This window comes from Silurus aristotelis (genome assembly GCF_946808225.1).
Source record: "Silurus aristotelis genome assembly, chromosome: 23".
Lineage (NCBI taxonomy): Eukaryota > Metazoa > Chordata > Actinopteri > Siluriformes > Siluridae > Silurus > Silurus aristotelis.
Window position 1 is genome coordinate 19,170,354 of NC_139596.1, and position 12,226 is coordinate 19,182,579.

At 43.4% G+C, this 12,226-nt stretch overlaps 1 protein-coding gene across 1 annotated transcript in view; it reads right to left on the reverse strand.

Moving 5' to 3' along the window:
• Positions 1-3,555: 3,555 nt before the first annotated feature.
• Positions 3,556-12,226, reverse strand: part of dnah10 (dynein axonemal heavy chain 10) — a 36,411-nt gene continuing 27,740 nt past the window's right edge. Inside the window, exons 62-78 of the mRNA XM_083527289.1 lie at positions 11,049-11,328; positions 10,656-10,885; positions 10,057-10,330; positions 9,725-9,829; positions 9,490-9,644; positions 9,187-9,341; positions 8,535-8,718; positions 8,200-8,400; positions 7,854-8,063; positions 7,664-7,759; positions 6,884-7,055; positions 6,663-6,794; positions 5,613-5,824; positions 5,298-5,465; positions 4,700-4,880; positions 4,460-4,605; positions 3,556-3,956 (exon numbers count right to left, since the gene is read on the reverse strand). Coding sequence (XP_083383415.1) covers positions 3,810-3,956; positions 4,460-4,605; positions 4,700-4,880; positions 5,298-5,465; positions 5,613-5,824; positions 6,663-6,794; positions 6,884-7,055; positions 7,664-7,759; positions 7,854-8,063; positions 8,200-8,400; positions 8,535-8,718; positions 9,187-9,341; positions 9,490-9,644; positions 9,725-9,829; positions 10,057-10,330; positions 10,656-10,885; positions 11,049-11,328 — 3,048 coding nt within the window. The 3' untranslated portion in view covers positions 3,556-3,809. The remainder of the gene's footprint in view (positions 3,957-4,459; positions 4,606-4,699; positions 4,881-5,297; positions 5,466-5,612; positions 5,825-6,662; positions 6,795-6,883; positions 7,056-7,663; positions 7,760-7,853; positions 8,064-8,199; positions 8,401-8,534; positions 8,719-9,186; positions 9,342-9,489; positions 9,645-9,724; positions 9,830-10,056; positions 10,331-10,655; positions 10,886-11,048; positions 11,329-12,226) is intronic.

Consider the following 12,226-nt stretch of genomic DNA (forward strand, 5'->3'; position numbering starts at 1 on the left):
CCAGTCACGTCCCACCTCGTGAAGATTATGGACCTATGGATGATCATGGAGAAGTAGATGCCGAGTGTTTAAAGGCCCTGGCATGGAGAAGCTGATGCTGGATCTATGATGATCATAAATTGTTCTGTATTGTTGAAAGATTTATGACCAAACTTTTGATGTCACCCATATGAGGATGGGTTCCCCTTTGAGTCTGGTTCCTCTCAAGGTTTCTTCCTCATATCATCTAAGGGAGTTTTTCCTTGCCACTGTCGCCACGGCTGCTCATCAGGGACAAACGCACACCATTCACCTTCACTGTTGTTTTCTGTAAAGCTGCTTTGAGACAATGTCTGTTGTGAAAAGCGCTATACAAATAAACTTGACTTGACTTGACTTGACATGTGTCAGACTGCAGAGGTGCATGCTGGGAGTATGGGAATTCGAGCAGTTGCTGTTGGTCTTGTTGGATCTTCGTGTGGTGAGGTAAGCAGTGATTTGTTCTTGCAATAAACCCCCCCCCTGCACCATCAAACACACTTTGAATAGGAATATGGCAGTTTATACTACAATCCTTGTGCTTTTCTTTACAATTTAGCCAGTGGATGGAGGAGAGTCTCAGCTTCTCTACAAAGCAATTTTGGTCTAATAAGTTTGTGTACTATAGCACCACCAACAGGCCAACATTCGCCTTACACTTAAGAACTAACATCTTTGGGCCTTTGGGTTTTCTGCAATTCACATTTCGATCCTCTAAAAAGATTCTCTCAAACAAGTTTGTTCCAATTGTCGCCAAATTTGCACAACTACATCATATGAGCACCAACAGAACAAAAATATCACTCAGATGAGTTTGGCAGGCAAGTGATGCAAGAATTTCTTGGCACAATCATGAATCAAATTCATAACAAAAGGTGGTCCAAAAATATGGTAACGCTTCACGATTTTGCGTGTCATCCTTGCGCAGGGGCCATGCTAATCTTCTCTGTATCGTTCCAATTTTAGTATATGTGCTGCCGTAGCAAGCACAAACACACCGCCTGAAGGCACTCTATAAGTGCTGGGGTTCCCCACAACCTTTCTTCTTCATGGTTAGTAGCAAAACACACCAAGTTCTTTCAGGAGACTCTCAGACCTGACCTGAATGCACTTACAGACCAATTGCCAGTTTGGATATGTACTAATCCCCCGAATAAACCATGAAACACTTCAGACTCTATAGATTTACCATTTGATGTGTCAGCCTGCAGAGGTGCATGCTGGGAGTATGGGAATTCGAGCAGTTGCTGTTGGTCTTGTTGGATCTTCGTGTGGTGAGGTAAGCAGTGATTTGTTCTTGCAATAACCCCCCCCCCCCCCCTTCCTGCACCATCAAACACACTTTAAATAGGAATATGGCAGTTTATAGGACAATCCTTGTGCTTTTCTTTACAATTTAGCCAGTGGATGGAGGAGAGTCTCAGCTTCTCTACAAAGCAATTTTGGTCTAATAAGTTTGTGTACTATAGCACCACCAACAGGCCAACATTCACCTGACAACTTAAGAACTAACATCTTTGGGCCTTTGGGTTTTCTGCACTTCACATTTTTGATCCTCTAAAAAGATTCTCTCAAACAAATTTGTTCCAATTGTCGCCAAATTTGCACAACTACATCATATGAGCACCAACAGAACAAAAATATCACTCAGATCGTTGAGATTCGGAATGGGTCACTGTTAATGGACTAAGGAGTTTGGCAGACAAGTGATGCAAGAATTTCTTGGCACAATCATGAATCAAATTCAGAACAAAAGGTGGCCCAAATATATGGTAACGCTTCACGATTTTGCGTGTCATCCTTGCGCAGGGGCCATGCTAATCTTCTCTGTATCGTTCCAATTTTAGTATATGTGCTGCCGTAGCAAGCACAAACACACCGCCTGAAGGCACTCTATAAGTGCTGGGGTTCCCCACAACCTTTCTTCTTCATGGTTAGTAGCAAAACACACCAAGTTCTTTCAGGAGACTCTCAGACCTGACCTGAATGCACTTACAGACCAATTGCCAGTTTGGATATGTACTAATCCCCCGAATAAACCATGAAACACTTCAGACTCTATAGATTTACCATTTGATGTGTCAGACTGCAGAGGTGCATGCTGGTAGTATGGGAATTCGAGCAGTTGCTGTTGGTCTTGTTGGATCTTCATGTGGTGAGGTAAGCAGTGATTTGTTCTTGCAATAACACCCCCCCCCTGCACCATCAAACACACTTTGAATAGGAATATGGCAGTTTATAGGACAATCCTTGTGCTTTTCTTTACAATTTAGCCAGTGGATGGAGGAGAGTCTCAGCTTCTCTACAAAGCAATTTTGGTCTAATAGGTTTGTGTACTATAGCACCACCAACAGGCCAACATTCGCCTTACACTTAAGAACTAACATCTTTGGGCCTTTGGGTTTTCTGCAATTCACATTTCGATCCTCTAAAAAGATTCTCTCAAACAAGTTTGTTCCAATTGTCGCCAAATTTGCACAACTACATCATATGAGCACCAACAGAACAAAAATATCACTCAGATCGTTGAGATTCGGAATGGGTCACTGTTAATGGACTAAGGAGTTTGGCAGACAAGTGATGCAAGAATTTCTTGGCACAATCATGAATCAAATTCAGAACAAAAGGTGGTCCAAAAATATGGTAACGCTTCACGATTTTGCGTGTCATCCTTGCGCAGGGGCCATGCTAATCTTCTCTGTATCGTTCCAATTTTAGTATATGTGCTGCCGTAGCAAGCACAAACACACTGACTGAAGGGTTGACACACAAACTAATGGCAGTTTGCAGATGTACAAATCCCCCAAATAAACCATGAAACATTTTTGTTTCATTATCTGATGTGATGTACAATAGAACCACTAACAAGCCAACATTGGCCATACAATTAACTCGACACTCCTTGTGTCAGAGAGAACCAAAATCAGCGGATAGGATGCTGAAGAAATGACACAGCAAAACTTGACACAGCAAATTCAAAGCCCTCAGCCCCTGGACAAGCTGCCCTAACTACTGAGGGAGCACAGACAAAACCACAAAACTGCCTCACCTACGCATGCACACACAGAATCCTATATTGTGTGTGTATATATATATATATATATATAGTTTCAACCGGCAGTATTTTGCGAGTTGTATTGTATTTGTATGCAGTGTGTAGTTGTGTGCAGGTGCTATCCCGGGACTCCAGTCCAGGTCTTTCCTGCATTCCAGTGCACTAAAGCCACACCCTCTTCCCTTCTGATGACATCAGCAGGAGGCGACCTATAAAGTCGAGGGGAAGCTGGGATTTGAGAGCTAGCTTAGATCATTATTCTGTCCCAAGCTTTTGTGATTTCCTGTACTGACCTCTGCCCGTTCTGACTCTGAGTTTGCCCTGTCCTGTTTTCTCCATATTTACCTCACTGTATTATACCTGTAAATATATGTAAAGGGATCAGCCATTTCTGTTGGGTGTGAGTTTGTTCCCTGTTTTTGGTGAGTAAGTTAGGGAAGTGTTTTGTATTTCTTTAAGGTTTTGTGTGTAGGTAAGTAGTGTTTGTTAAAAGAGTGTTTTTGTATATTATTTTGGCCTTGGTCCACCCTGAAGTGGTGTTGTACTGTACATACTACAATATACCTTCCGTTTTACGACACCCCGGTGTTTGTGTTTCCATTTCCCATCACACTTTTACCAAATACACTTCCATCCACCCATGCTGTGTGCCCCAACCCAAGACTGGGACGTAACTATATAAAAATATATGTATAAATTTATTAGATTTGAAATGTTCTTTTCTCTTTTAAAGGTATCAGTCAGCATTGAGACTGAGACACACTCCCTGTAGGACCCAGTGGGAGTGGTGTTTGGTGGTGAAGAGGTCGGCTTCAAACACCAGGCCTACACCCATAGCGTTCCTCCTGGCAGACGTGGTGTAGACAGGTGTTCTCAGCGTGTTCTGTGGAGATAAAGAACGTTAAATCATCATCAGCTCATCATGACCTCAGTCACTGATATCTCTAACAAAGTACAACACTGCTCATAAAATGTAGAATCGGATATAACGCATGTGCTAACAGACTCTTCGCCCCAGAGTTCTCACGAAATCAAAATGGACACTCACGTGTCGTACGGATATGTTCAGTGCGCACTATTCATATCATATCATATTTGTATGGTTATGTTCGCTTGTTAAACCTGTAACTATATTTGGAGAAGGGAACAATGTATTGCTGGTGTGCCTTATATCCGTTTAGAGTTACATTTAATGTTTTAGAGACAGCTGTAAACAGTCATTCCATCAGAAACACTTCACCACATTAACAATGAAAATCTGTTCTTAAACACTGCGCTATACACGTCCCCTGTGAACGAGCAGTTGCTATAGAGACGATAATGTATCAGACCCAGTGCACATGTGAAGTGTGTTTGTGTGTTAAGAAGGTGTTGTGTTTTTCTCACCTGCAGCTTTAGACGATGAGACTCAATAGGAATCACCTTGAGGATAGGAAGCTGCACCACCAGCATTTTGGGTTTGCTGCGCACCAGACAGCCCTGTTCCACCTCCCAGTCAGCTCCCTCCAAATACAGACCTGATACATAACAACCTAACACACACACACACACACACACACACAAAACGATGTCTCACCTTATACGAAAGGATAGAAAGCTCTGTCTGATGTGTGTGTGTATCCTCACCCTGAGCTGGTCTTTCCTGCACCTCGTCCTCGTTGCTGTACTGAGTGACGTGTGTGTACAGAGTGGAGCGGTCCAGCGGCCAGCCGTTGCTCCTGCACGTGGCCTGAACCAGCGCAGTCAGGTACGACTCAGGGATGTGTAACCCTGACAACCACATCACTACGGGCTCGCCCTTATCCACCTGTACATCATACACAGACACACACACACACACACACACACACACATCAGACAAACCTTGAAATCTTATCTATCTATCTATCTATCTATCTATCTATCTATCTATCTATCTATCTATCTATCTATCTATCTATCTATCTATCTATCTATCTATCTATTCATCTCTATATATCACTCTCTAATTATCACACTTCTTTATCTCTTTCCCTCTCTTTATCTTTCTATCTCACTCTGTATCGCTCTATCCATTTTGCCATCAATCTATCTTGCTCTTTATCTCTCTATCTATCTCTATCTCTTTATCCATCTTTCTATTTCTTTATCATTCCCTCATCTCTCTCTCTCTCTCTCTCTCTCTCTCTCTCTCTCTCTCTTACTCTCTCTCTCAGAGGTGATAGGTGTGAGATCAGTGTCGTACCCATGAGTTGTACTGATCATAGCGTCTCTTGAAGTGGATCATCCAGTTGCCCAGGGATTTGAGGGTGTCTGGGGCGAGTTTCCTCCAGATTGCAGGGATCTGACCATTAAACAGAGCTCGGGCCACTTCATCCAGCTCACTGCTCATCCCTACTTCACCGGCTAGAGCCTGAGACACACACACACACACACACAGACACACACACACATTAAACATTGACCCTACGCCCTAAAAATAGATGTTAGGAAATGACTGAGGTCCACTTCCCCTCTCTCTCTCTCTCTCTCTCTCTCTCTTTCTCTCTCTCTCTCTCACCCTCTGAAGTTCGGCAAGGGAGCGTCTCATGCGGATGATGAGTTTGTTGAAGCGCTCCAGCTCCTGCAGCAGCACCACGCTGGTGGGCGTCACGTCCAGGCCGAAGTTCTTCCGGATCACGTCCAGGTCGAAGGGTGTGGGAAGCTTATTCTGGACGTCCCGAGCCACCTGAGCAATGTACTCATCTCTGCTTATTCCAACACCAGTGTCACCTGGACCAGGTATACACACACACACACACACACACACACACACACACACACACAATCTCTGTCAGAGTACATCCGCTTTCTTCTTTACCTTCTTTACTACGATCCATATCCCTACCTTGACACCATAGTTACCTGGACCAGGTACACACACACACACACACACACACACACACACACACACACACTGTCTCTCCCAGAGATTTACTACAATCCATATCCCTACCTTACGAACGAGTTACGTAGCATGAATTTGTTCGTAAGTTGTTACTGTGTTCGTTATTGACTACGCAGATCTCCTAATGATGTAGGAGCTACAAATACTAGCAAATAAACTATAAAATATACTAAAACCAATAAAAAAATCATCGACATGTTGTATACAATATTTAGTATTAAGTCAAAATGAAAAAAAAAAAAATACTAATACTTAAAAAAAAGAATTGTCCCGAGTCCAGTGCGCATCACGTAGACTCGTTATGGTCTGCTAGCACGTGCCGGCTCTCCTCATCCTTTTAGCAACTACGAACAAATTTCACTTTGAAGACAGGTTTGTTTATATCCGCAAAACTTCGTAAAGTGAATGTTCGTAAAGTGGGGAGCGTCTGTACACAGTGCTAATTTTATTACATTCATTCAAATTAGAGCATTCTTCTTTTTTTACAATTAAATCCAATTTACACGCCCGATTTATTCCGTTGTCATGGCAATGTCTCCGATCGCCGGGTTCATAAGTCACTGTGTCGCTTCCACAAATTGAATTCCCTGCCCTTTTTGTGGTATAACTTTTACCTGACGTGTTTGATTTGTCACAGTAAAATCCTGTTTTTTTTCCACGTACCGGTTTGTGGTTGGAGCTCTATGAGGTGCGTCCACATGTCCCGAGCAGCCTGAGTGTAGTAGCCAATCTCAGCGTTGGGGTGAAGCCCGAACACTTCCGGAGTGTTTGAGAGAGGAAGCGACTCGATTTCGGCTGTGAAACACATTTAGAGCTTCAGGTACTAAAAAGAAAAGAAAAATCGCGGAATATTTAATCACCTGTACGCCATGTCGTCCACTCACCCACGTAAACTCCCTTGTGTCCGTCAGGAGGGATTCTGTAATCCACGTCTCTGTTGTGGAAGAAATGGAAAGGCTGGAAGGTGTCAAAGATAAAATCTCCCAGATACTCGTCCATGTAAACGGTGAGGATTCTGCGGTCGAAGCTGTCTATCGCCCGGCCCCCGTACATCACCTGGGGGGAGGTCAGAGACTTTTATTTACTCATCGGAAGTGAAAAAGTTATCGAGCAGTAACACAGAACAAAAACGTTACAGCAAAATGTAAATTCATTCCCACAGAAAAGCATTTAAACTGAAAAAGTAGACTTTCACTATGCAAAAGGAACAAATACTGATACTAATTTGCATATTACACTCTGATAGGCTTGTATATTTTATGATGCAATAACCTGCAACAGAAAATTTTGGGACACCTGACTTTTCCACACATGCGTTTTCTTTTTCACAAACTGTTACACAAAGTTGCTACACACAGTTGTATGACAATGCTCCTGTGCACAAAGCCAGCTCCATGAAGATCTGCTTTCCATGGGTTGGAGTCGAAGATCTCTTGCTATAGACCCTATGGATGAATGTGACTGCACCCCAGGAACCTCCTCACGCGAACGGCATCAGTACTTGACTTTACTAACACACATGTATCTGTATGGAATCTCCACAAAATCTAGAGGAACATCTTCCCAGAAGAATGGAGCTTATTATAAGAGTAAATGGAGACTCGATGTAGAATTGGAGGTTTAAAAAGATCAGGTGTCCACAAACTTTTGTCCATTAGTCTCACCTCTCCGATCAGGTACTTGAGACTGCCCCATGGGATGGTGGTATCATCTTGAGTGAAAGCTTTGGTCAGGTATGTGTTCAGGATCTCCAGACACACCTGACACACACATACACACAAAATAACCACGAGGTTCGTAAAATGTAAAAAGTGTAAAGTAGAAAGCGTTAAATGTTCCTCCTCGTGTGGTCACCTGGAAGTCGGACTCGTTGAAGTCATACGGAACGTTCCAGCCGATCTTGCCGTATTTGCGTCTCTCCTGCACCACGGCGTGGAAGAAAGCCAGCACGTAGACCAGGGTGCGGAAGGCCGGGTGAGGGCAGCTCATCAGCGTCTCCACAGGAATCTTAAAGTACGTGGCTCTCATGTTCAACTTCAGCCCGTTAGGGGGCTCCGTCACCACCTGAACCAATTCGATATTATTATTAGCGTTTTAGCCACAGACATCATCACGAAGCAGATCTACAGTATTTACATTTAGATCTGAACATGAAAGGGTCAAAATAAAACGGTAGAACTGCAGAAGGAGGGAGAAAAACCTTGAGGGATTTCTGCAGGATGCCGATGGGGAAATCTTTGATCGGGTCAGTGGTGAGCCACAGGCGGAAATCTGGGTGAGGTTTTGTGATTCTCTCTAGAGATTTCTCCAGCTCCTTCAGCCACTTTACTAAGAGATGACAGTTCTGGAGCATCAGCCATTGACCTCGGGACACTGCGGTCTCCAGCAGCTGCAGCGCCACCTGGGGAACAGAAGAGAAAACGATATATTTTATAGACTTTTATACACTAAAATCAGAGTATAATGTTTCTGTTATTCACCACCTGCCACCTTTTAGGGGGAGTCTTTATTACATTACACTGTGTTTGTGTGTACCTTCTCCTGGCCTTGTCCCATGGCGAGGAACTTGAGCCTGTTGGTCCCGAATCCGGAGCGCTCTGCCAGCTTCATCAGGTCACTTGCTGGCTCACAGCCAGGACTCAGGATGAAGACGATGGGGGAGTTCGGAGTGCTCTGCTCGAATATCGCATCGAAACTGATGACTGGAGGCTGCACAAACCTGAGAGGATAATGTTCATATGGAATACAATCTAATACTTTGTCCTTATTATTTTATTTAGTCCTCCTCTATCAGGCTACCACATGCTCTCTCTCTCTCTCTGAGACACCTCAATCCATCCAAACTTCGGCTTTCCTCACTGCTGTTCTTAAACACACTCAAAGGAAATTGCTTTCTACCCTCTTCTACATACACATGCTCACAGACTGCCTGTGATTGGCTAGTGTCTCTGTGATGGACACCACATATAATTTGCATCTGTAGAACCTGAACTTGATACAGTCAGTGCTACAGAAGCTTTCCAGATATAAGATATTCTAAATCATAGGTTGTGGTACTGTTCAGATGTTAGACATAAATATGGTAGTTAAATATATTTAAGTTTCAGGTTGCAGAAAAGTTCAAGGAGGTTGATTAGTGATGTAGATACACAACACTACTCAAGCCCTATATAACACTCTTTCTTACTTCTCTCCCATGGTGATGGTGACGTAGTCGCTGACGGCTCGGTACACTCGGTCCACCCTGAAGCAGCGCAGAAGCAGAAGTTTCTGGAAATCTGTCAGACTTTCCTTGTACTTCATAGGGAAGGGAGCCTGCTCTGGGGTGTCCAGATCATACCACTAACTCAAGAAAGAGGGGGGAGAAATATGTTAAACCTCTGTGTGTGTGTGTGTGTGTGTGTGTGTGTGTGTGTGTGTGTGTGTGTGTGTGTGTGTGTGTGTGTGTGTGTGTGTGTGTGTGTAAGAGAGATATCAACATCAAACATACGTCCTGCCACTCAGTGGGATTCTTCTCGATGTCGCTTATCAGTGAGCCGAACTCGTTCTGGAAAAGTTCCAACAGACGAACGATGTCCTCCCAGCCCTGATCAGGCAGCCAATCACACGGCTTCTTTCTCGCACTCTTCTCCAGCGATAGGTTTCCTACAGGATACACAATTCATTATTAGAACATCTTCTCTGGAGCAGTTTGATTGCTAAGCTTTGGTCAGTGCAGACGTCACCTTTAAGGAAGAAGTCGAGCTCTTCCTGAGGAACCCGACCCTCGGCCTGCTCGATCTTTATGGTCATGTTGAAGGAGAAAAGCAGCTTGTGTCTTTCAAACAGACCTGGAAAGCAAAACACACATAGTCAGGAGCTGCTACAGCAACATCAAACCCACGCCAATGTAAAAGCAGAAAAGCTTACTCTTCACTCATTTAAGTAACTTTGCAAATACACTTTATGAGCAAAAGTTTGTGGACACCTGAGCATAAGATTGATATGCACTATGCGACAGTCAATAAAAAAATATTGGATGCTGTATGTTATACTGATACCGTGTTCGGCCTCTTACCAGTGCAGCCGTAATTGTAGACGTTGAGTGTGAGTGTGTTCATGATGTTCTTCAGCCTTTTAGAAAGGATCGAGTCTGGCAGAGATTTACGCAGTGAGAAGTCAAACACCTCGAGGAAGGAGGACAGAGAGTACTGGTACATGCTGTTCACTAGCGCCATCTCAGCCAGGACAAAGAACAGGATGGCACCACGTTTAGCTGCCGGACGGTAACCGTCGCGCAGGGTATCGATGTCTGCTGAGGTGTGTTCAGCCAGCTTTAGCTTCTCAAAGACCTGAAATAAAGAAATAAATATACACAAATATATTTATACATATGTGAATTATGTTCACCAGGATACACCAACTATCTGCTAGTCCTTGCTAAGTTTGATTTCTCTTCAGAATATCACTACACACAACTAGGTACAGTAATGACCGAGGAACCAAAGAAACATCGGACCACATCGGTTTAGTCCCAGAAATCATCTGTATCAAACTGTTTGGACGTGTCATAATTTATCTATAATTTAAAAAATCTATTTAAATGTCCATTTCTGCATTTTGTCACTGCATTTTTCACTGGTGTGAAAGTATTTTTCCTTCATAATTATGTTGTACCTCACTGGCTTTGGATTTGGTTTCATCCAGCGTCTGGACGAGCTCCACGTTGTCCAGCATGTTCCCCGTGGACGTGGCAAGCTCTCGGAGCAGTGAGTCCTCCAGGTCTTTGAGGAGACGCTTGTTCTCACTGGTCTCCAGGATCAGACGCTCCCTTTGTTCCTCAAGCTCTTTCCGCTCAAAGCCCACGATGACACTCAGCAGCTGGTCCTCCAGACCCTTTAATGTAACTGATCACACACAAACACTATCACCTTCAGAAAACTGTAAAAATGGCTTTATATGTTCATATGTGTATTCAGAGAGTGTAGGAAGGATTAAAGGCTGGAATTACACACATCAGTACTCAGAACTTATCTACATTCAGTATATCTACATTCTCCTCCTCCTTACCGGTGTAGTTTATGACCATGGCTTTGCCAAACACCGCCGGGGAGTATTTGGGATTTGACAGTTTGGTGTTGAGGTACAGTTTAAAGTTGGGGTCGTAATCGACCTCCTTGTCTCCCAAAACGATGACCTGCCGTCCCTCGGCTCCTTTCACGTTCTTCTCCAGGACGTTGTCGATGACCGGGTCGATGTACTCGTCCACATCTTGGAACAGGAAAGGACAGCCATATTTGATTGCCATCTCCAGCTGCTTCAGGAAATCTGGATCGTTAAAGGAGGAGACCTGAAAATAAAAATGAGAGTCTTCAATCCAAACCATTCTTCAACCCATTCCACATTTAGTACTGGGAAGATTTTCCACTAGATTTTAGTGTATTTGTGGAGTGTTTGTGTTTGTATGAGATTCATTCATCCACAAGGGCGTTAATAAAGTCATTACAACACAACTCTACATTTACATTTGCGGCATTTAGCAGACGCCCTTATCCAGATGTACAAAAGTACTCTAGGGTAATAAGATAACGTGTTTAAAACTCAACCAACAGGAATCTATCTATCTATCTATCTATCTTGTGCTCTATAGCAGATTTTCAACTTTGAACTTTTGACTCATTTTATTAAATGTTCAGGTTTGGTGATTTGTGTGTGAGACGTTTATAAAGTTTAATTGCAACTCTACACTTCACACACTAAATGTGTAACACTGTGCGCATTATAATGAACATGAAACAAGTTTTACGGTGAGACTAAAAATATGGTAACGCTTCACGATTTTGCGTGTCATCCTTGCGCAGGGGCCATGCTAATCTTCTCTGTATCGTTCCAATTTTAGTATATGTGCTGCCGTAGCAAGCACAAACACACCGCCTGAAGGAGCGCTATAAGTACCGCGGCTCCTCACAAGCTTTCCGGATCATGGTGAGGAGAAAAAAAAACAAACAAAACAAATTCCTTCCGGAGAACTGACTTAAATGCACTGACAGATTATATGCAGTTTAGAGATGTACTAATTCCTCAAATAAACTAAGAAACACTACATATTTTATACGTTTTATCTTGTGTACGAAACTGCAGAGGTGCATGCTGGGAGTATGGAAATTAGAGCAGTTCCTGCTGTTCTGATTGGCTGTCTGTGTGATGATGTAATCAGCGTTTGGTTCACACGCCAGTGTGTCGCACTG